This window comes from Oryza brachyantha, chromosome 4 (assembly GCF_000231095.2).
Source record: "Oryza brachyantha chromosome 4, ObraRS2, whole genome shotgun sequence".
NCBI classification, from domain to species: domain Eukaryota; kingdom Viridiplantae; phylum Streptophyta; class Magnoliopsida; order Poales; family Poaceae; genus Oryza; species Oryza brachyantha.
The window spans coordinates 1,615,827-1,640,888 of NC_023166.2; the positions used below are offsets into that span (position 1 = coordinate 1,615,827).

The 25,062-nt window shown below is 36.8% G+C and overlaps 1 protein-coding gene and 1 pseudogene across 1 annotated transcript; one reads left to right on the forward strand and one right to left on the reverse strand.

The window, feature by feature from the left end:
• Nucleotides 1–11,041: 11,041 nt before the first annotated feature.
• LOC102711426 lies at nt 11,042–11,730 on the forward strand (annotated as a pseudogene).
• Nucleotides 11,731–14,177: 2,447 nt separating this feature from the next.
• Nucleotides 14,178–21,422, reverse strand: LOC102717610 (protein argonaute 4B). Its single transcript, XM_006652031.3, has 23 exons — nt 21,279–21,422; nt 19,439–19,686; nt 19,118–19,323; nt 18,797–19,021; nt 18,518–18,654; nt 18,325–18,422; nt 18,134–18,231; nt 17,806–17,971; nt 17,594–17,710; nt 17,383–17,490; nt 17,246–17,308; nt 17,058–17,171; nt 16,823–16,988; nt 16,638–16,750; nt 16,413–16,550; nt 16,157–16,284; nt 15,988–16,053; nt 15,820–15,883; nt 15,466–15,577; nt 15,257–15,330; nt 15,065–15,159; nt 14,955–14,986; nt 14,178–14,876 (listed from the first exon to the last, which is right to left on the reverse strand). Exons 2-23 carry the CDS (start codon nt 19,676–19,678, stop codon nt 14,701–14,703), a joined length of 2,736 nt encoding a protein of 911 aa, XP_006652094.1. The 5' UTR covers nt 19,679–19,686; nt 21,279–21,422; the 3' UTR covers nt 14,178–14,700.
• Between the last annotated feature and the right edge of the window lie 3,640 nt (nt 21,423–25,062).

Here is a 25,062-nt window from a genome sequence, read left to right on the forward strand (position 1 = left end):
GATTAGTTTGCTGAATAGATTGTATAGAAGCCCCATGTGGACTCTTTTATAGTACTCCTCACTATCCCGTAGTAGATTGTGTCTTCTGCAACCAAGGTATCTTATCTTCGAGACTATGATAATTAAAGATTTTTTGAACGCCTGGGTCCTTTTCTCAAGCATGTTGGGCAGCTGTTGGCATAACTTGGAAGACATCTAAGTCAAAGTGTGACGATGATAGCAGCTAACCCATGGGGCTGTTTCATGGAAAAGCTTGTGTTGGCTTCTTGGAACATCTGGAATCAAAGAAACGGATGGATCTTTTATCAAAATGACCCATGTTGGAGACGTCTCCTTGCGGGGACTTCTTGCTCTCCTTCTTTTCTATTTTGATTAATAAAACTAGCATCGTGGCGCGCAAACTGCACCACTAACTTCTTTATGAAATTTCTTATATTATATCAAATATAATTTTATATTATATTATAAAATATAAATATTAAAGTGACAATATAGTTTTAAACCCGGAACTCACTTAAATCAAACCTTTACATTTTATGCTCCACACATAGTAAACACAATGACTACATTTATATTATCTTAATAACATAATAGATCGAACAGTAATAGTTGTTCAAAATTTACTGCATAACATCTCTTCTTTCCCTCCATCTTCCTCAATCACATAATTTTCATATATATCACTTATTTGTGATTGTCCATAACATGTTTCAAATAAGACAGAGTTCACTTATAAAATAAAATAAATATTTGAGGCCTATGTGATTAATTTATTTTAGTTTAATATTGCACTATATGGATCGGAGGCAGCAGCGCCGAATAAAAAAATTGATTTTTCCCTTTTCATGTTCGATGCCAAAAAAATATTATTTTTATCTCTTATTTTTCTTCAACTGCATGATCGAAAAAAAAAACTTATTTTTTCCTTTCCTGGGACGGTAGCAGTGCAGATTAAAAAAAAACTGATTTTTCCCCTTTTCTTGTCTGATTCCAAAAAACATATATCTTTTCCTTTTTTATCTCTCATTTTCCTTCGACGACTCGATCAAAAAAAACTGATTTTTTTCTTTCCTTCTCCGATAAAAAAATCATTATTTTTTATTCCAGAAAAATCACATTCTTTTTTTATCCAGTTCATTTTTTTCCTAAAAATACTTCTTGTCTTATCAAAATCCAAAATATCACGTTCTTTTTTCTCCTAAAAAAACTCCTTGTCCGATCAAAAAATCATTATCTTTTTTTCTCTTATTTTTCTTCGATTAAAAAAACTGATTTTTTCCTTTCTTGGGACGGTAGCCGTGTCGATTAAACAAACAGATTTTTTTCCTTTTTCTTGTACGGTTCCAAAAAAATATATTATCTTTTCTTTTTTATCTCTTATTTTCCTTCGATGACTAGATAAAAAAAACAGATTTGTTTTCCTTTCCTTGTCAGATCCAAATAAAATCATTATTTTTTGTCCATTCCAGAGAAATCACATTTTTTTATCCAAAAGATCAAGTTCTTTTTTCTCCTAAATATATTCCTTGTCCTTTCAAAATAAAAAAATCACTTTCTTTTTCTCCTAAAAAATCCTTGTTCGAATCAAAAAATCATTATCTTTTCTTTTATTCTCTTATTCTCCTTCGATTAAAGTGCGATTTTCATTTTCCTTCGACCGCTTGATCCAAAAAAAACTGATTTTTTCCTTTCCTCGGACGGCAGCGGCGCCGATAAAAACAACTTATTTTTTCACTTTCCTTGTCCGATTTCAAAAGAAATATTATCTTTTTATATCATATTGCCCGTCGACAGCTCGATCCAAAAAAATCCTGATTTGTATCTTTCCTTGTCGGATGCAAACAATCATTATCTTTGCTTTTTTTTCGAGTCCAAAAATCTTTTTTATCCAAAAAATCAGGTTTTTCCTCCTAAAGATATTCATTGTCCGATCACAATCTAAAAAATTACATTTTTTTATCCAAAAGATCACCATTCGTTTATTTTTTAAAGGGCATAGCTAGGAACATCGTGAGGCTAGCCAATAAATCAAATTATTTTTTTATTGTGTATTTCACCATCCGTGAAGGACCGTAATAAACGCCCGTCACAGATAAGTCATCCGTGACGGGTCGTAACTCAAGGCTCGTCAAAGATGACTCATCCGTGATGAGTCATAATTGTAGCCCATCAAAGATGAGTTATACACTCTTATTTTTTTGAATGTAGTTAATCATCCATGACGGGCTATGAACACGGTGACAGGCTTTACTTTTGGCCCATTAAAGATGACGCTTATCGGTGATGGACTTTGGCCCGTCAATGATAAGTCTTTCTCATCAGTAACCACTCATTACTGTTGTTCGTCACAAATATAAGTTTAGTTCCGTTACAGATGACCGGTTCCATAGTAGTGTGCTCTAAAAAAGCCATTTGATATCGAGGATGACAGTGTTAGGAATCTCTCCTCTCACTTTGTAGGTGTTTATCTCAAACACTCACTAGCTCTGTTTAGCTGGTGGATACACACGCTAACTGAGCAAGACACTGGAGTTTTGGTCGATGCAGCCACACTGCTCTCGCCGTTTTACATTCATTATATAGACTGATGTACATGCAAGAAGTTACAACCAACTAGCCAATCACCTGGCCAAAACTCACGCACCATGATTCCCACTAAGTGCTAATGACTAGATAAACTAATTACATGCATGCATAATTAACTACCAACTTCTAGCATGCGGCCATACACACATGTGAAACTTTGCATACAAGTTTCTACTCCTCTGGACGGCTTGACCTATTCTCTTGGCACAAAATCACTTTGTTGCCCATGATCCGGATGCACTTGCCTAGCAACACGTATACATGCATGTACCACTTCACAGGGCATGACTTCTCGCCAAACATGCACACCGATTCAAGTCAGTAGCTTGTGCATTTCACATACCATGTTCTGCTTGATCTACCGGCTCATATACTGCTACGAATGCAAAGTACTACATGTATATTTATTTGCTACATGCATACTAACAAAAATAAACATGGAAATTCACTAATAACAACATTACTCCTAACAGACAGTGGAAGCCTGTAAGATGTATGTGATCAAAACGTCAGGCTGCTGCAGACCAACCTTTCTGTGAGACCAAAACAGCAGGAGCATTGCAGCTGTGACGAAAGGGGAGACACGGATGGCACAGCCACGCCATTTGTGTGATTATGGCTGCCTTGGTGCAGGGGCGTCTGGAGCCCGTGCGAGGTGGGCAACCGCACAGTGCCTCCAAAAATCATAGGCCCCAATATTTACAAAGTATACTAAGTAGATGTAATAGTTTTGGGTTTTTTTAATTAGAAATTAGTCTAAGTTGTCTTGTATAATAAATATATATAATAGTTTAGTTCTTCAAGATTTTATTCCACAAGAAAATAAAGATCCGGTCTAAATTCTAAATTTCTTGAAGAGACATGAGTGTTTTCCCAATGCAACCATTGCATAAGCGTCATTAGTTTTTTGTTTTAGCACTCGTTATTATGCCTCTACTTAGTGCTCTGAACTGGGCCTCATATTTTCACCTGACGCCGCTGCTTGGTGTAGAGAATGTCGAACATGAGAGAGCTCCATGTCGACCACATCGATCGTACGGTATCTCATTCTCAGACCAGGCTTCAGGGCGTATAATTTCTTCTTTGTTGACATCATCCTCGTAAGACATATTATCAATGAAGGCATCCTTGGTGATATGGAGCATGTCATGAGCCACCAGCAGGATTCGCTCATCATCCATCTTCCTGAGCCCTCCTGAGCCCTCCACGCCTTACTCTGCAGGCTGCTGCTTAGTTTTCTTTGGCTTCGATCATCTTTGGGTGCGCAGTTAAACTCCTACGAATTCATCGAAGTGGGCCCTTGAGTGGGCCGCCTGTGAAGATTGGACATGGCAGGCGGGCCATTTAAGAGCATACCCAATAGCTCATCTAAATTTGGTCATTCATATTTTTATTTAGATGATCATCTAAATCAGTTTCATCCTTCATATCTCTTTGTACTCCTTGTGCTCCGCTAGATTATCCATATATGATATCCTCCATATCTCTTCAGAGAATGAAGAGAGATCATCCAAATACGAAGGTTTTCTCTCCTAATATAGATGACATCTAAAAATAGATGATAGGATGGTCATTCTGTTAGAGCTTAATTTGTAGTCTTCATCCTCTATTTTCAAGATAGAGAATGGGATAGATAAGTTGTTGTGGATGCTCTAAGGGACTGCTTGCCAAGAGGGCACACATCTTCACAGGCAGTCAGCTTAAGCGGGTCGCCTACGATGTCTCATCTTCATAGGTGACTCATCCTCCTGGCCTTGCCCATCACAGGTGGCGCTTCCTTCGGAACGGCTGAGATATTGGGGAGGTCTCCCATAAAAACTAAATCTGTAGTAGCACATTCCGAGAAATAGAGAATAGCAAGAACTAAAGGATAAAATGTGATCATTCTAGATTCGATCCAACAGGTTTGTGGCTTAGGAATGAGCTTTTAAAAAGGTTGAGGACAAACCTATTCTAACGAAGACCAAGCTATTCTAACGAAGTCATCAAAAGTTTGACAAAGCGATCTTGCAGATAAACTAAGAAAGCGTGTTCTTCGGTCTCCTGAAATGTTTTGTATAGATATGTGAGGGTTGCACATGCCATACATAGAGAAAATAAAAAAAGAAGAATGCGAAGGAAGCTTCATGTATTTGCAAGGCGAGTTTAAAATTTCTGAGTTCAGCTTGGTGACTGGCTTGAATTCACCCGTGTGGGCCGCAGCAGCACTAACCCACAAACCCACACTTTATTCCCAAACTCTACTTTATTGTTAATAATAATTTCTTCAGGACAGCAACCGACTCATGAAAGAGAGAGGAATCATTCAGCTTGGATAAAGCATGCACATTGTCTCCCAAGAGCTATTTAAGTGGAGACCAGGCTTCATTAATTGATGAATCGAGAGCATCAATTTCCAAAGCTGTTTGGGAAGAGCTTGCAGAATGAAGAAGTCTGAGGTACATAGTCCTAGACATGAAGAAATTTTGAGTGCTGCCTTGTTATATGTCTTTGTCTGAATATGCATGTTACGCTTGTTAATTTTCCATTTTTTTTCTATTGGGAGAGAGGAGTAGAATTCACAAATTCTTTGTGTTGCAGGCCTCTTCATCGTTTGGAAGATCGGTCACAGACGACGCTACTGACAATTTTCTTGATGGTGTCAACATACAATTTCGTAGTCTCCACCAAATTAAGACGGAGAACAGAAGAGTTAAGAGGCAGAATGAGAAACTGTCGAAGGAGATCGAAGAACTGACCAAGAAGTATGAAGATTTGACCAAGAAGTAGAAGATTTGACCAAGAAGTATGACAACCTGAATAAAAGGTGGAAACAAGATCAGGCCAAACTTAAGAACAAGATGGAAGATTTGGCCAAGCTCAAGAAGGAGATGGAAGATACGGGTGAGGAGAAACGAAGACTTCATCAGAGGATCATACAGCTACAGAACAAGCCCTGTTGCGTAATACTATGATCGATCAACTCAATATATTCTCCAGCAAAATAAGTTTGCGTACGGCTAGTGTTTGCAAACGCGTGATGTTATATATGTCAGAATTCAGATTGCTGATAGGGATTTGAATTTGGTTAGAAGAATAATTGCACTTTTGGTGCAATCATGCTGAATTTTCTATAATTACTTTGTCATGAAACATTTGTAATGCTGTCATTCGGACAGACTTGTGAAATGCAAGATGATTGCAACGAACCTAGGGTCTTTTCTGCAGTTAAGAGCAAGGCAAGACAGACTTGTCTTGTGGTTTAGCAATGAACATTGAATTTGGCCATGCGGTCACTCGGTTGATTTTGGCAAAAAAAAATAAAAAAATCCCGCTTGCTGCTCAATCTCGCTTGCTAACCCACGGCGCTCTCTCTCCGGCGATGAGGAGGGGTTCGCTGCGGGTGCGCCAGCTGACCCGAGCGCCGGCAACGACGTTAACGCCGGCGAGGTCGCTGCTCACGCCGTTGTCAACACCATCTCAAATACCATCGCGACGCCCACACCAGATAGAGTCTCTCTCGTTTTGCTAAGACATTAGCGTCGTCTGCGAAGCAACCACGTGGATGCCATGGATTTGCTCATGTTCATGTCGTTTCTAGTTCTCATGGTTGTTGATTTGCTCCGCTGCAGGAAGAAGATGATGATTCGCTTTCGTCCGGAAGAACGGCAGAGCTGATGTCGTATGCAAAGGCAGAAGAGAACATTCGTTCTGCTTCTTCGTCGGCAAAATATAGTGCCGGAAGCCATGCAAAGCAGGCCATCGAGTCTCTATCGCAGCGTCGTACGTCCCGTGTGTCTGCCATGGCGAGGTCCATCGCCTGAGCTGATGGTGTCTCTCCTCCCAGGACCTTCGGTGATGCGCCATCAAATTGCAACCATTCAGATGAATAAGCTCGATTTAATTTCCTTCAAGAACATAATCGCGCATTTAGGGTGACAGGGTGCCCTAAATGCGCGATTTCACTTGCCCACTGCACAGGGTGTCCACGTGCCTATTCCACTGGCACATCTATAAAATTTAACTTTTTGTTACTCCTATATGTTAGTGCCAATAAATTTATCACTTATCTCTTACAACCACTATGAGAGAGATTAAACTCATTTCGTATTGAGTAACAAAAGGTTAAATGCTGCTATCTGTCTATACCTATAGTAATTAAATATTTTCTAGAAACTCTCGCGTTAACCATCTAGTCATGCCTATAATAATAGGATTGTAACGGCTCAGCGCTAATTGTAATGAGCTAGTCCTTGATATCATGGGCTAACTTTAGAACGAATCAAATGGCCACTTTAGAGCCTATCCAATATACGTGTTAGAGTACCAATCCAATTTGTATCATGCTCTCTTACCTAGCCGGACTTTTTAAGGTTAATTTTAGATCATCCATTTTAGAATATTCAATGGTTAATTGGACTCTGCAAGAAGCAAGATGAGATCACTTACCACTCAAGGGTAAAAATGACTTGTGATAACATCTATATCTATACTCCTATAAAGAAAAAGAGTGTTGGTGGTGGATCTGGAGCCTACCGCACCGCCACTTCCTATTTTTCGAGAGGAAAAACAACTATGACCTATATGTCAAATCATTTTTATTAACTCTATTTAAATAGCATGCTAATGATATTTTTAATAAAATTTTATTGCAACGCACGGGTGATATGCTACTATTATAGAAGAAAAACAAGTGCTCAATTAATATTACATTTAATATGATTTACCTTAATTAGTATAGAAACTTTTGGTTTGCACAGTTAAAAAGCAAATACCATGATTCTTATATATATATATATATATATTGTCTCCCCTAATATTATATGCAAATGTCAATCCTCGAGAAAAAATAGTATGAAATTAATCAAAAACTGAAACTATAAAAGTTGAGAACCAAGTAATAATTTAGGATCACAAGAATGCGACGAACATTAATTTAGTGATGTTTTGAAATATCTTGATAATTTACCATTTATTATAATAGAGACAACAATAAATTTATTTTAAGAGGCAGTGAAAGAAAAATTTGATAAATGCAAACTTTAATTTTTCAATATAGTTGGTATGAATTTAAAATCATAAGTTAAAACTCTAGTAATGGCAACGAAATTTAAATAATTTTAGTAACCATATATTTGTGCACTAGATTTTTCAAATTAAATACACATAATTTAAACTTTCATTTCATAACAAGACAATTAGGCATAAATGTGCCTTATTACTGTGTCACACATGCTATCAAATCTTATGCAACATTAATGCATTCATTTATTTTGTTTCTTTCTTTGAGTTCTCATGGCAACTATAGAAAATATGCTAAATATGTATATAATTTTGTTGCAAAACTACCCCTAAAGAATGAATGGCTAGGATCAATTCAAGGTCTTACCCCTCTCTCTCTCTATATATATATATATATATTATATAGGCTACCTCTTGCGATAAACGAAACCGAGTGAGATATCTCACATGCAACTGCATAAAACGTGATAACGATAGCTTTCAGGGAATGCTACTATTACTTAAATAATGATCTTGTACAAAGAGATCTAATTGCTGATATGGGCAATACATCACCTGACTACCAAAAAGTATGATAATGGTTTTAAAGATGAATTAAAAGGCAAGAACTAGATCTGATTTGGATGGACTTGACCTGTAAAGGAAAAAAAAAGGACTATAGTGGCAAATAATTGACTTGACCAATAAAACAAACTAAACCACAATCCGTCAATAAATATATAATGTTACACAACAAAGAGGGTTCGGATTCTCTAGAATACCTCTCCTGCAGTGACATTATTGGCAGGTGGGTTCGGTCTTACATATTAGCCACACTCACTATAGAGACGGTGCTAAATAGATTCCCCAGTGCAACAAAGAACTTGCATATTTTGTGGATAGATATCAGACCAAAAATGGTCAGCCTCATCTTTAGGCTATATTAAGAATAATTCACTACTATGAAAAACGATTTTTATGGGCAACCCCCTCATCAATAGTCTATACGAACCATTAGAGAAACTGTCTATGATGTGATCAATCGTGAGAGGTAAGGATGAAAACGGATCGAATACGGTCAGAAACTAGCTCTATCATATTCGTTTTCATATTTTTTTCGGAATCAAAATGGGAATCGGAAACTCGGATACGTAAACGGAATCAAATATTATCGAATACAAATACGGAGCAAATACGAATCGAAACGGATACGGTAACGAATATTAATCGGAACTTAAAAACCCCTTAAACTATGCTTCTCAAATCATAGAATAAATATCACTTGTTATTTTTTTAATATAAGTATATAACTTATCAGTATTTTTAAATATAAATGATTACTAATATCATAAAAAGAAATTATCCGTGGCGGTTGTGTGGTTGTAGACGCTTAGACTGCTTGAAGCCAGTTAGTCAGAACCAACTAAGATAAACACTAGTTGGACCGTTGGTATGGACTTCTTTAGGTCGAGCTGATTTGATTGAATGGTTATTGCATAGGTTCGGATATCCGAAAAAAAATCCGGATAGTATCCAATGGATATCACCCGTACCGTATTCGTTTTCGTATCCGAAGAAAAAAATCCAAATTCGATTCCTAATCCGAAAATTTTTGGAACTATCCGACCGAAACTATCCAAATCCGAACAACGATCCGATCGGACGGAAATTATCCGAATCACTTTCAACCCGAATAAGAATAAGAGGACATGATCCGCCTACGAAAACTTATTGTCGTAGATGTGGCAATAAGAGGATTGCCTGTAAAAATAATTGTATTATTGCCAGCGGGTCATTAAGAGGCCCTATGAAAAATCCATAAAAATAATTGTATTATTGCTGGTGGTCCATTAAGAGGCCCTATGGAAACATCGGTTATCACAGGCAAGCCTCTAAATAGTCCCCCTGCAATGAGGCAGATTTTATAATTATATATATTTGCACCTAATTTTCTCATAGAGGTCACACAAAGATGAACATTATACAAAAATTGTTGGTTTTGAGATATCTAAAACCTCGTAATTGACATTTTTCCATTTAAAATTTATTACAGGCACAAATATTCACTATTATATCTCATATTTTTATAAAATCTCATATCAACGTTACAAATGATCTTAAATGAAGATATGATCTATATAAAAGTTAGATCTCGACCAGATCTATAATTTTGCAATTAATTACTTTCATTTAACATCACTTGTAAACATTACAAGTTTAGTAGATGTGAACTTAAAGTAATAGCATCTCATTTTTAAGCAACAAATGTTTGTAATATAGTGGCAAGGATGAGTGTAGGTGAATACGAGGTCTTGGGTTTGAATCTTATAAACAAAACATGTGCACAAAAAAATATTTTTTATTTTATTTTGGCACCTAAAGAAAATAAAATAGGAAAATTCATTTTCCTAGACAAACATGTTAAGTGGTCCGTCTGGCATAATCGATTATCTGAGTCGGGTTAGTTGGCCGCCTGCAAAGTGTCTTATTATCACAGATAGAAAAAGCTAGACAGGCCAAGTAGCCTGTGTAGAAAAATGAGTTTTGGCCACCTGCGAACATGTTCTCAAGTGAAAAGGCCTATTGATGATTAAAACATGATTTTTGTGTGAACTTTTACATATATTCTTAGCAATCTAAAAACAAATGCTAAAAAATAAACTACAATGAAAAAATATCAAATCAACTCAAATTTTTAGATTTAAAGTTTAAATTATAGCTTATAAGAGCATAAGCGTTAGCGAAAAGATGATGTTGAGTATCTCTCACATTCACTTTTGGCTGTCTGTTGTCCATTGTCTAAAAATATGGATGGCTTTTATGTCCGTCCTTATGGTGCTCAGTCGTAGGTAGTAGCTAGGAACCTGGTAAATCTTCAAAGGAAAAAAATTGGCACCTGGTACTCTCCGTTCAATTTTATAATTAATGTAGTTTTGAATAAATTTGACGTTAAACTTCTAAAACTTTAATTATCAGTTACTTTTAAAATGTTTAGTTTGAAGTCACTGAGACAACACATCGACAAGTATTAAAGTGCATTTTAACAAGGATCTATTTTTATCTATTATATGAAAAATTATATATAGTTACAGATAAATTTTGAATCTTGTCGTTGTTCAAAACAGTAGGAATTATCAAACTGCAGAGAGCAGCGGCAGGTAAGTTCAGTCACAATAAATTTCTTGCACAAATAGGTGACACATAGGATAAGCTCGTGCCATAGCCCATAGGGGAAAGCTGAATATAAAGTAAGCTTCACGTACTCGTATCAAGGGGCGATTTCAATTTATTATGACTTGAGTTTGGTGGCATCAATTTACCTTTGGACAACACCAACCCACTAAAATCTACTTTATTTTCAATACTAATTGCAACCAACTAATGACATTCAGTTTGGATGACCAGGCCTTTCCCAAATCCCACCACCTATTTAAGTGGATACAATGTACCATACACGAAATGAGAGCATGAATTACCAAAGTTAATCAAGAGCACACTGGCTTCCACAATGAACAAGTCAGAGGTAGCAGCAGCAGCAGCAGCAGCAGTAGACATGACTTAGTTTATTTACTGTCCTATTCCTTCCTGTTTGTCTGAATTCAGGTTCAGCTCACAAAAACTTCGTGCTGCAGGCAATTAGTTCTTCATCGTCAGGATCAAAATCGCTCACGAACAATGCTGCAGAAAACTTCATCGAAGGCATCAACAAACAAATCCTTGGAATCGAGCAATACAAGACGGAGAACAGGGACCTTAGGAGGCAGAACATGGAGCTGTCGAAGCAGAACAAAGAGCTGCGGATGGATCACAGCAATGAGCTGATGGAGTTGGCTGCTCTTCGAAGAACGCATGAAGAACTTACAAAGCGATACGAGAGCCTGACCAAGAAGCGGAACGAAGAATGGGCCGAGCTGAAGGAGAAGAAGGAAGATCTGGACAAGCTCAGGAAGACGAAGGAAGATCAGGAGAACGATTTCAAGAGAAGGAATATCTGCAGAATGAGATACAAGAACTTCGCTACAATATCAGACAGCTCGAATGCTGCTGCTGCGTAATACAGTGATTGATTGTGTATGTTTTCGCAGTATAAAGAGGAGAAGTTCGCATGCACACGGCCTATGGTTTTTTAACATGTAATGTTATCTCAGGTTATTGCTGGATTGAGTTTGGAATAAAGTGTTGTTGGTTCGTGATATAGATAGAATGCACCCTATGTCCTGTTGGTGCGTTTATGCTATGCCTTATTGATGCAGTTGTGTTATCATACTGAATTTCCTAATTACTTTGTGATGAAATATTTCTGATGCTGTATAGACTCGTACATGTATGAGAAATGCAAAATTAAAACATTTTTTTTTCAAAGAAGAGTAAGGCAAAACACACTTATGGCATAAGAATGAACTTTTGGTTGATCCAATTCTCGTTCTAAACCAGCGTTGTTCTCCATCTAAACACTTTTAATTGGGGATTGCGTTAGTTCTAATTTTATCCCTATAAAATTTATACTACGCTACAAGAAAATCAGATCCATTGGATCTAAAGTAACGGGGTGGCTTACAGTTGCAAAAAGGTACCTTAAAAAAATCCTAGATATATCTGGGCAAGTTTAACGGTTGGCTTATAATTAGTCAATATTCTTTTATAATAACACTTTTTATATTTTTAAATTAAGGCATCTATCTATTATATATATAAATCTATTATATATATAAAGTAATAGAAAAAAGAGTTTGCACGTTGTTTCTCACGGGCTAGATATTATGAGATTAATCAAAGAAAAATAAGAGAAAAAAAAGATCAATCCAACTAAAGTAAAAATAGCAATAGCAATAAAAAAAACAATCGGACAGATAAACCAATCGGACAGATATTTTTTTATTCGAACAGCTATGAGAGAAAAAGGCCCGATCAATACCAATAAAAAAAATAGAAACCAATCCAACAGATTATATAAGAAAAAAAGAAAAGATTATTTTTATCAGATAATTAAAAGAGAAAAGAACGGCTTTTTTAATAGGACAAGGAAAATCCCGTTAAACAATCCCAAATTTCCCCTCCAGGATGGTATGAATATATTTTAAGCCCATGAATTAGCGCACGTAATAATCAAACAAAAACCCCAACTATGTAAAGCCCATACATACGAAACAAAGACACAATAAGATCGAATCTTATATATAAAGTAATAAATAATAAGTCCACATGTTCACTTTCATAGGCTAGAAAATATCATATTATTGGAACTAAAAAATAAAGAAAAATAATACAAATAATTGATACCAGTTACGGTTTATTTCGGAACTTTAACCATTCGTCTTTTTTAAAAAATATTGTGTATATTAAAAAATATATTAAATTTGTGATGCTTGACGTATAAATATACAACAATACAACTTTCGCTAATCTTCACCCGATCGTTTAAATGTTATTGATAGTCAAAGTTAAAATAGTAATGGTTAACGGTGACAACTAAATGAAGACAAGATGGAGTAAAAAAAAGTCTATGCGTAATAAAGTTTAGAAAAATCTAAACCTCGGATTAAAAATTTTAAAATAATTGATATCGAGGAAAGGATTCATCTATAAATACAATATAAATATAATTTAGAAACATCTAAAATTATGGTAATCATATTAGAAATAAAATTTCAGAATTAAGAAAAATAATGAAAAAAAGAGTCCATACGCAAATAGATCTCTGATTAAAAAATTTAAAGTAATTGATATTAAGGAAAGAGTCTATCTATAAATACAATTTAGAAAAATTCAAATCTTGATTAAAAATTTTAAAATAATTGATATTGAGGAAAGAGACCATAGTACAATTTGGAAATATATAAAATTTTGGTTAAAAATTAGAAAAAAATTAAGAGAAAAAGTCAATATATAAATACAATTTAGAAATATCTAAAATTTGAATTATAAATTAAACATTATGTAGAAATGAGTTTACGTAGAATACAGAGTTCTAGGTAAAAATATTATTTAAACTTTTTAAATCAAATCAACATTTAAAACCTAATAATTATAAAGGTAAGGATACTAGCCACGCATATTGCTCGGGCCACCATACTATTTAAATTCATATTTATTTGGAACCTGCATGCTGCACCACAGTAGCAGTCGATCTATTGAAGGAAAACGTTGCCTACGATATTTTGTTATCGTACACCAGGAGAACGTACGAGTGATAACAAATCTCTGCTACAGAATTCGACTTTTGAATAAATAATTACTTCATACAGACACATCTAATTGCTTACGTGGGCAATTACATCACCTGATTACGCGCTTATTGCCATCAAAAGTATTACAGCCGGCAAAGAAAAAGATATCCTCCTACTAAAAAGCGAAAACTAGATTCGATTAGCATGACCTTGACCTGATATGATGATAGTCCCACATATTTGACTTGACCTGTAAAACATGCCAAAGTGCATTTTCGTCGTGCGTATAGTGATCGCGGTGCTCGAATGATGTCTATTCTATCCTAGCAATGCATGGACTTTGTCGTTATCTCAAGGTTATAAGGAATAGCTGCGACCAAACTGCCTTAAACCAACTCCAAATAGCTCAAGACCCATAGCTTCACGGACTACACTAGGGTTAAGCCGTAAGAGTGACAAAAAATTAAATATCCCAAACCTGAGTTTAATTTCGCTCACAACGCTCCATGACTCATCCGTAAGAGTAGCAAAAAGGTTAAATGTACCTAGAGGAACATCTTGAGGGTGTCATGATAGCCTCAAGGAAGGAGTTCCTCAGTCACCCCCAACCTCGGAACAGATCATAGGTTGTTTCAAGCATACTCCAAACAAATGTAAAAGGCAGGAGATAGCGAGGACCATAACCAGCATTAGGCATCGCTGCACAACGTCCAAGTCTGGAAACACACTAATACCACAAACTAAACGGCAGTCCATTAAAACTAAAACCTAACTTGAAGCTAAAAAGGTTGGTTCAACGATACTCCTACCACTACCAGCAGATAGTCCATGACAGGCAGCATGCCAAGGCTAACATAGGTTCCATAACATGTTCCTAATTATGAGATGCAAAAGTACTAGCACTTCCACAAACCGGCTAACCAGATTTTCAGAATGTCACCATCGATCGTGAGGCCTGACCGGCACATCAGCAGAAAAACATGGAGCTCCTCACCTTCTCATGAAGGCGTGGGAGCTCGGGCACCGGTATGCTTCCGACAGACGTATGGCCTCCTTGGCTGGATGACGCGTCCGACATATCTTCAAACTTCAGGAATGTACCCACCTGGGCAGCAGCAAGATGTGCGTAGCAAACCGGAGCAACTGCATACAAATGCATAGTGTTAGGCTCAAACAGGAAACCATAGCGATCTAGCGAACAAAACTCGGGAAGTATCGTACCAACTGATATGGCTGTTGTGCTCCTCTGATACCTGAAAAAGGCACAGCATTGCATGAGAAACATAACTAACTGAACACAGAATGAAATGCCAGTGTAGTTTTCTACATACACATAAGAGAGCGAGTGCACTAGCTCCTGAAGGTCATCCGGGGAGAAACCTATCTCATCATGCAGAACATGATAATGTGTTGGCCTTGTTGTTCCCTGAAACAACAAATACCTTATATACACAAGCAACGGAGAGCATACAAACAAATGAGCTCACTAAGCACAGTGCAACCAGAAACCAGAGATAGCTTACAATCATTCCAGCATGTGCACACATGTAGAAATCGTAATTCCTTGGATGGCACACTTGTTTGTCCACAACAGTACCTACAGAATGGTGTTTTAACATTTATTTTTAGTCTCGCCTTGATTTCACATGACAGATCATAGTAAAATGGCATAACATAGGGTACTTAAACACAACAAATGGTAGAGATTTCTTAAAATAGCCTAAAAGGTTACCAGGCGGAACATTATCTGGAGATCCAGTCTGAAAGAATTTGGTGTGATGATTTTTCTGTGCAACAATCAGTGCGAACTTAGGTGACCACTTCTCATCGAGAAATTTGCATGCCTGCATTGAATATAAGCCAAGGAAACAGTGATGCACAATAGGTGATATTTTTTCAGATGAGCAATAGGGGGTAATTAGTGATTGGTGAGTTGCATTGATTATAAGCAAAACAATGCAAGCAATGTGCAATAGGTGACAACTAAAAAAAAATGTAAGCAATTGGAAATAGCCACTAATTGGTGAGTACAGAAGTTGCGCGTGCACTAAACATACATGGGAGGGCTAATGAAATAAATACAAACCTCAATGATCTGATCAAGCTCAATGTTAATGACCTGAGTAAACTGACTTTCACTAACTCCATCCCTAAAACAAGCAAGCATTTAAACCAGTGTTTAGGACAGCTTCAATTAACAATTTTGAGTAAATGAACATTTGGAGACGTTTTACAACAATTTTTAACTCAAAACCTGAAAATGATAACTTGATCCGGTTTCCGTTTTCCAGAACTCGTGTAGAAGTCAATCAGTGATTCCCTGAAAATCCCAAATGCAAAGATAAGCATCTATGAGATATGAAACTAGTGAACATTCAAAGGATAAAGTGGCAACAAAGATTGCATCAACTAGCATCTCTTACCGAATGAGGCCATCATCTTCAGTCCCTCGTGGCTTAAACAAGGAAGACATCATTTCTAGCTTAGGTGACTGAGTGTGCACCGATGCTCTGTATTTAGAGATAAGAGGCCATTGACGAGAGCTAACCACCTAAACAAGTCCAAAGGCATACTTAACCAATTAAGCACCAAACATAGAAATTTTAGAAAACAATGCATGTTACTTGGGCTACAACAGATTGAAGTGTGGAGTTGACAGTAAAGGTATATCCCTCTTACCGCAGCAATGGAAGGTCTATCAGATTGTCCTGGTTGACCATGTGACACATCCATACCTATGATGATAGTAGGTGTCTTGGATACAAGAGGTATTGCAGGGGATGCTTCAATTTGCAGCAATGAGTTTATTCCACCAAGCTGAGTAGAGACAAGAGAAAGTGTAAGTCCATAAGCTTACATAAATGGACTGTGCAGTTAAAAAAAAGACAAGATTGTGCTAAATACTTTAGCATTTATCTTCAGTAGAACATTAAGTAGGTATTGATCATTGACTCTTTGTGGAGCTAGGCATTGTGTGACGATACCAAATTCAGCAAGACACTTCCTCTTCCAAGGACCTGGTTGAAACAAAATAATATACTTTTTGCAAGGGACTGAATCATTTTAGGGAATGGAAACAGTGAACAAACCATAAACTTCACAATTTTTCCTCTCAGGAAGAAGGCACAACAGGAATTTTGGAGCTCCAGGAAGTTTCGATTTTATCTGTTCAAACATATCATCTACTCTTCTTGACACAGGAGCTCGTCTCAATGATGGGCTCTCTTCAAACACATCAAAAGGTTCCTCCATTTGCTGAAGAGTTAACAAAGTTCAGTGCTAAACATATTGAATGCAATAGATGTGATAAAAAGCTAAACATACAATCCCCTTCGCAGCTGCATTTCTTATGAGGTCCCGGATAAGATTTCGCACGTCACAGCGTGCAGAGAAATTAACTACTGCCCACTTCTCGACGGAACAGGTCTGAATCAGCTTCTGAAAAAAGACAGAAATCATAATGTTGACCTTCATACCAAGGATAAAAGTATGATAAAGAAGATCAATAGGACCTTATTGTTGAAGTTCCACCGACCATTGCGTGGGAATATATCTTCACCATTGCCAGCTTTCAGCTACATGATATAATATTTACTTACATACATTCAATAGAACATAAAACATATAAATTCAGAGAACCGTCGCCGACCTTCGGGGGTTGCAGGATTCTTCCTTCAACTTGAGTAAAGTTTTGAGCAATAGAAATGCCAGATGCCCTCAACATGGGATCGGAATCATAGTTACTGCGTCGAAGTGCCTTGCATTTAGGGTAAACATAAACAGTCATTTACCATTCATAATGACAATTCCACCCATTTCTATATGGTTGTAGCAGGTTAGCATCAAGGATAATAACTCACATCATTAAGGACTGACATTCTTTCCTGGGGCTTCTGTCTGGATTTCTCAACAAGAGAAGACCTTTGTAGTGTTGACAAAGCTTTGGTGTATCTTTGCAGAGGAATAAGAGAGCATAGCTGGTAATGCAAAAATGTTCACAACAGGAATTTAAAATAATAGATAATTCTAGTTGTTTTTATTTAATTTGCATAATAACAAAAATAAAACAGACCTCTATTGGAAAATAAGTCGGACGCTTTGGTTTTCCCACATTTATACAGGGAAGATTACCAGAATAGCGCAGTTCTATGCCTTTGTTCTTCACAAAGTAATCATAGACTGTTACTTCAACTACATCAGCATCTCCGTCATTCCCATTCTTCTGCCTCAACGAAAACCTAGTCAAGCATGCCAATCAGAAAGCAATCTATAATAGCAGAATGGTTCTCAGAACAATAAATAAATAAATACAAGCTCAAAACAATCAGGTACCTTTTCCAAAATATTAATTTAAAGTTGCTTTAGATGAATAATATATTAAGGAAAGTATATGCTCTCACATCTGTTCGTCGCAATTTCTGTCACTCAAACCGATGATCTTGAATTCCGAATTCGCAGGACTAGCTCTTACCCTCAGGTTCTTGAGAGCACGTTTGGCCTGCATTAAGCAAGAGAAAATCCGGAGTAAAAATGTGCCAATATGGTTGGATGATTATTCAAACAATACCATCAACAATATTAAATAGCCCACCTTTTGCCAGTCGATTCTGTCAGGGTGATCAACTTTCTGGTTGGCAAGAAGAAAATCGATAACAGGACCAGGTTTAACGATCATAGTTGTTGAAACATCTGAAAATAAAGTGGGTTCACTTAAAATATAGGATTAAATAAGCACCACAAATAAACAATGCAATTGCACAACAATGTCAGCACAAAATACATACCGATATTCAGAGAAAGTCCACTCTGTGTGCCACGGAAACTTGAATGGAATCCTCGACAGCCCATCACACCACCACCCAAGTCAACAAAGTTATTAGGATTGTTGTGGAAAAATGACTGGCGTACCAAAAGGCAGCCCCTGTAGATAGTGAAAAAAAAAATTAATGTATACATGAAGATGATGCACTTGTGGTTGTCACGGTGGTATACTGCATACAAAAACCAGAATACAGAAGAGCACTTTGAAGTTCCAGGGATAATTCATTTGTGGAGAAACATACTGTTTAGCGGAATGCTGCCTCAATATTATATCAAGAACTCTGAGAGCTTCCTGGGAGTTCTCAGATTCTTGACCTCTTATGGCCTGAGCAATTGCACTCATAGGGATTTTTGCTGCAAAGCACAACTCCACTTTGAAAGATTTTGTCTGGTATGGTCTCCTGAGTCTCTTCCTGTCACTGCCTCCAGGGCTATCACTACCTCCAGGGCTTCCATTGGCAGCAGTTCTACAGAAAAGAAATAATTAAACATGACATAATATCAAATGTAACAGTATTAGGTAAGGACAAACAATGAAAAAACAAATCAAGGATAAAACTAACTTTCCAGTTGTAACATCCTCTAACACTACTGTGAACTCATTGTTTACTTGTGGAAGAGCACCAATTGTAAACAGGCTCTTTTCACCATCATATGCAAATTCCTTGTTTGAAAGCTCAGAATGGTAGGTTTGCTGCAGCTTATCAATCACTTTTCTGCCTACCCCTTTCCCATCAACTAGTCGATCATCCTCGTACTTCAGAATAACCTATTCAATAAAGTACCAAAGGACTAGAAATTAGCTGGAGTAGATATATAAGTTGATTACTGTCATGAGTTTCAACACATTGGATACAAGACAACAAACTAGAAAAGAAACATACGTTGTAGTGGAAGAAAAATTCTTCAGTACTCTTCACAGAAACCTTGTAGTGATTCGCATAGAGCTGGATTGGCTGCCCTTTTTTCCCTAAACCAGGCCTGGCCATCGGAAACCTCTTAGGCTTTGTTGGTTTGTTTGCTGGCGATTCACTCTCAACATCATCAGCTTTAATAGGAACCACATTTGGAGGTACGGGAGGAGGAGGTGGCAAATCATCAGATTCACCATCATGAGTGTCCATTCTACAAACTGCAAAGAGGGGGATTAACCAAGGGAAGTATAGATTAGCACTTCAAGGAACTGGCATCAATGTGACAGAAACACCATCAATCAACATGTTAAATCAATTAATACAATCACAGTTGCACTAATATGTAAATTCATGTTGCCGAATTAACAGAGATGTAAGAGAACAAATGAAATCATTAATAAACCAGCCTGTTACAGCATTTCCTTTTTAAGAAAGTTTATATCACTCTCTGACCGACTCCACCTTGTTGTTATGCTCTGTTCTAAAGTGCTATTTCACTACAAACCCATCTTTTCGCTTTTGCTTATGCTTATAAGACAAAATTTGTATTTTCACCCTTAAATTTAGAGTTGATTTTGAGTTTTTTTTCACAAAGTTTATTTTCTAGCCTTGGCTTTTAGATTGCTAAGAATACTTATATAAATTTTTCACAAATAATTTTTCATTTGCAAATAAGTCATTTGGCATTTTCCATGAAAAAGCCAAACAATCACCCCCTAGATTATTCCCATGGATTATTTGCTCCATGCCTCCAAAATTACGTTTTCTCAAAAAAAAAAAATCTTCCACTGCATTGCTTAGGTACTTGTTTTAAACTATTTGTTAAGTTTATTTCTCAAAATATTTATTTCCCTTATAGTTAAGAAGATAATCTGCGTAATAAACCAGTGAAAAGTCTGTTTCAAACGAGCCATAATTTGTTGCAGGTATTGTAGTGCTTAATGCTTTTGGATGTTCTTCTTGCTATTTTTTTAATGCATACATCAACTAAGAAGGGGCAGCCCTCGTCTAAATCACACTGTTTCAACAAAAATAAACCAAACCAAACTGAAGAGCTTGTATACAACAGTTGAGTTAAAAAAAACGAACTTTTGAACCAAGAAACGCAAGAACAGCGCATTGACCCTTCAGGGAGTAGCAAACGGAAGCACTTGTATACAACAGTTGACTTAAAAAACGAACTTTTTAAACAAAAAGAAATACTAAGCCAGCGCATTAACCCTCCCCTCCGGTCCAGAAGAGCTGCTTTAAAACGACGAATTTTATAACCAAGAAACCTAAGTACAGCATATTGAGAAGAGCGTTGCACACAATATTTGAGTTGAAAAAACCAACTTTTGCGCCAAGAAACCTAAGCACAGAATATTGACTCTCCAGGGAATAGCAAACATAAAGCTTGAATGCAACACTTGGGTTAAAAAGATGAACTTTTGAACCAAGAAACCCAAGCACAGCACATTGACCCCTAGGGCAAAATTTTAAGTGACACCAAACGGAATAAAAGCAAGTATCCACAAGAAATGTTGGAAACAAAATAAATTTGACCAAAAAAACAAATGGAAAAACCCCAAATCCTTATATTTGAACAAGGCGGCACATACGGCATTGCTAATGGGAAGAGGGGGATTCCAAGAAGCAGAGAAACCTTTTTTGAACAACAAAACTGTTAAGGCAAATCAAGAGAAAAACTTAAACAGATCTACTAGAAGAGAACCTAGGGTTTATGCAAATCCCAGCAGACAAAAAAAAAAAGTGCCATAGGTAGAGAGAAAGAGGATGTGACTGCGTAACGGATTGGACGGATGCTCACCGGAGAGTATGCAGCGGAAACAGCAGGACGCCGGCGGCCCTGCTCGCCGAAGAGCTGTGCAGCGGCGGGCGGTCGAGCTCGCGCGGGAGGGGAGGAGACAGAGAGACGCCGAGGGAGGGTAGGGGACGGGACGGGGGGCAAATATACTCGAGCAAAATCGTCTGGAACGGCTCGCAATTTGAGACTCTCTAATTGCAGTGCTTTCGACCCAAAAGGATTTTATTTGTAACCATTTTATTTATCAAATATTTAGTTACTCATATTTATCTAGTAATGATTTTATTTTTTTAGTAATTAATTTATTCTATTTTTTAAAGTAAGAGATAAATGCATTGGATTTAAAAAGATAAGGATAAATTTAGAATTTGAAAAGGTATTTGATAAATGCACTGGATTTGAGAAGATAAAGATAAGTTTATCCTTATCTTCTCGACTCCGCCTATGTTTATAAGTCTAATTTTGAATTTTTGTTTTCTTTCATCGTATTTTATTTTTTATCATTTACTTTAGATCACTAAACACGTCTATAAAAGTTTATTCATAAATTATTTTTTATTTACAAATATATAGTTTCGTTTTTCTGTTAAAAATCCAAAACATGGCCACATTTCTATCTTTAAATCGGTATACGTAAGATAAGCTAAAAATAAAGTCAGTTAGTACTATCCATTGCACACGTATTGCAATAGAATTTTACTAAAAGTATTATCAACATGTTATTAATATTATTTTTACATAGCATTTCTTAATTGTTATACTTCTAACCACACAAACATTCGTTGACATGTAGGTCTTATAGTCATTTTTTGTTTAAAAAACAAGGAGTTGGTGAGGTCGTTACATATTTACTTGATCTCATTTATCAATAATTTACTAATATTATTGAAAATTTAGACTTTTAACACAATTTTAGCCTTCGCCACAATGCAGGGTGAAACTAAACATTTATCACACCTAAACTCTACTCTAACTATTCCAAATGTAGCTAGCTGGGATGAAAATGGACACATCTCATACTAGGCAGCTACATTTTGCGAGGGGTGTAGCAGTAGCTAGCTCATGTATCACACTCTATAGAATACGGTATATATCATTTATGATTTTTTATACACTTAGGGTGTGTCTAACAACTTGTAGTCCCTTGTTTCCCACATGTACGTTTTCTAAACCGTTAGTTTCAAAATACTATGTTAATTTATTTCCAAGTTTTTAGCTTAATTAATTATACATTAATATGTTGTTATGTTTTACGTGCTGACAAGGGAGGGGTTATGGAGGTTTCTCAACCCCTCCTCTAAACACACCATTAGTGGACAAAGAGGAGAGAGTGAGCCAGCTCTAAGGTGTCATCATGGTGGAGATGAGAAGAAGTTTGGAAAATAAAAAGGGAATTGCAGTACTGTGGTTGAAAAATTACAACAACTAGCTTGGACGCCAAGGTGCAGAAAGAAAATAGGAGAGGTAGAGCAACTGTAGCAATAAAGGCATATTTAAGAATGTCACTCTTAGGTGTGGCAATTAACCTATATGTCTATAATATATATAGGTCCCCCATATATCATAGGCACATTGCGTGGGGTGACAAGTAATTAAATGCTCCAACAATTCGAGGGAGGGAATGAGAGTTATGTGTGCGTGGGAACTAATATAGTTATATTAATGGTTGGAGACAGTGAGTGAGAATTCGCATTGCTCATTTTAGCAAGAAAGTTAAGATGGTTAGAGAGCACGGTAAGATAGTATGGGTAATAGAAAGTTGATGAGATTTGTTTTATTATTTGCCATCCTCTTGGGCAACAAATTTCTAAATGACATCTTCCTAAAATACTTTGATAACTTGCCCTCCAGGGCCGCCAAGTTGTTTTCATTTTTGTCACTTTTGGTAGCAAGCTCAACAAACCAAGTTGAAAAATAATAGTGTTGCTTATGTCACTCAAATATGTCTTCTTACTCTATCTAGAGTGTGTGAACCATTGCTTCCACATCTAGCACGATGCTATGCTCCTGGCTCCCTTCACTCTCCTCTAGCCGCCACTCCCTCCCATCATTGTGCTTTCTCCCCTCCTACACACGATGAACACGAGTTCATCAATGGTGTTTGTCTCCTTTGTCTCCTCCTTTGTCCCCTCCTTTGTCAACATCACAGTGGATGGAGCCCTGGGACGAGACCTTGCAGGACGAGACGAGCATGATCCTTGATGCAGTGTCGTCTAGATCTTAGTGTCAATGTGGTTGACGATTTACCTTAGCCCCTATACTAGCTTACCTTTTGTGAAGACCATTACATGCCCCTAGGCCTTAATCGTGCCATCCCTTCTATGCCACCACCACTCATCTTCACTAGAGCCCTAGCCCACTGTCGCTAGGAAGTGGTGTTGGGTGTCCTCTTTGGCTACAATAGAGGGGTGGAATCAATGACGGTGGCAGGAGGTGCTGATGCCCATAAGGAACACCCCTCCCCAAAATGAGTGCATTAGGGTTTTACGCTCAACGGTGATCAGTTTGATGTTGGGTAGAAATAAGAGATAAGAGAGATGAGAGGAGCAGTGAGGTCATTTCCACTCAAGTTGATGTGCTGGCAGAGTAGTAAAAAAACGAGTTGGTAAGTCCAAACAGTATTTTATCAAAGTTCTATAGAAGATGGTATTAAGGAACACACCATCCAAGAGAATTGCAAATAGTCAAAAACTAGAGTTGGTTGAGCTTTTGTCAAGAAAAAAATTAAGAGGTGGTTGGGGATATTGTTGGTATTGACAAATAAATATGGTTTAGAGTATTATTGTTTCGCTAGCATGAATTTTATTTATGTACATTAATTTTTGGTAAATTTTCCCATTGTGGTAATGTTTGGTAAATTATTGTGATTCTTATAATTTAACTTGCCGAACCTAAGATTTTTGTTCATAAAATTAAGTTTCTCATTGATTAATTTTGGTCTACGACATAAGCACTATTAGTTTATTTTTTTAGTAATCTACGGGACATAGTAATTTCTATTACATTGTTTTAGATATTTGCACATGTTTACAATATTTTTTGATTATTTTTGAGAAATGTACCCCAACTTTTGTATTACAACATAGGTATTTTTAATAGTGCAAGTTGAAACAATATTGTTGGACAGAGGGAGTATATTCTAGTGGTTACACATAAAGTTTTTAATCAGTTGTTAATGATTAATTTTGCGTGTAATGTTTATTTGCAAGGGATGGATGTACAGCTAGAGCCTCAATTCCATAGAGTATATTAGAGGAGTAATGTCCTTTGTCACCACAACTACGAGGTCAAGAAGAGTGAATACCTTGGAATTGATATGGTGTGCATGTGTTGATTGCAGAAATGCAGGACAAATTCATGCACAACAGGCACATCTACACCTCATTACAAGGGGTTTTCTGCCTAACTGCATCCTTCCATACAACCATGATGAAGAGGTGTGTATAGAGAGATGAAGTCAACCACGAGATCTCAATCAACAACACAAACGATGAGCTTGATGAAAGCGGTGAATTGGTGATGAACATAATTTAGATGAAATGTAGTGCGATGAAGAGAGGGGTTACACCAATGATAGACTTTGAGATGTTTAAACCGTAGTTGAGAACTTGAAAAATTCTGATTTACAATGGTTGCAAGGTGTATCACACCAAGTTACACATTTTCCTATTCCTACTGCAACTGAAGGCAAGCAACAGCTGATTTGACAAAAGCTTCACTAAGTTACGACAACAGGAGAGAGATCATACCAATGGATAATATACTACTCGAAACAATATGCCGAAGG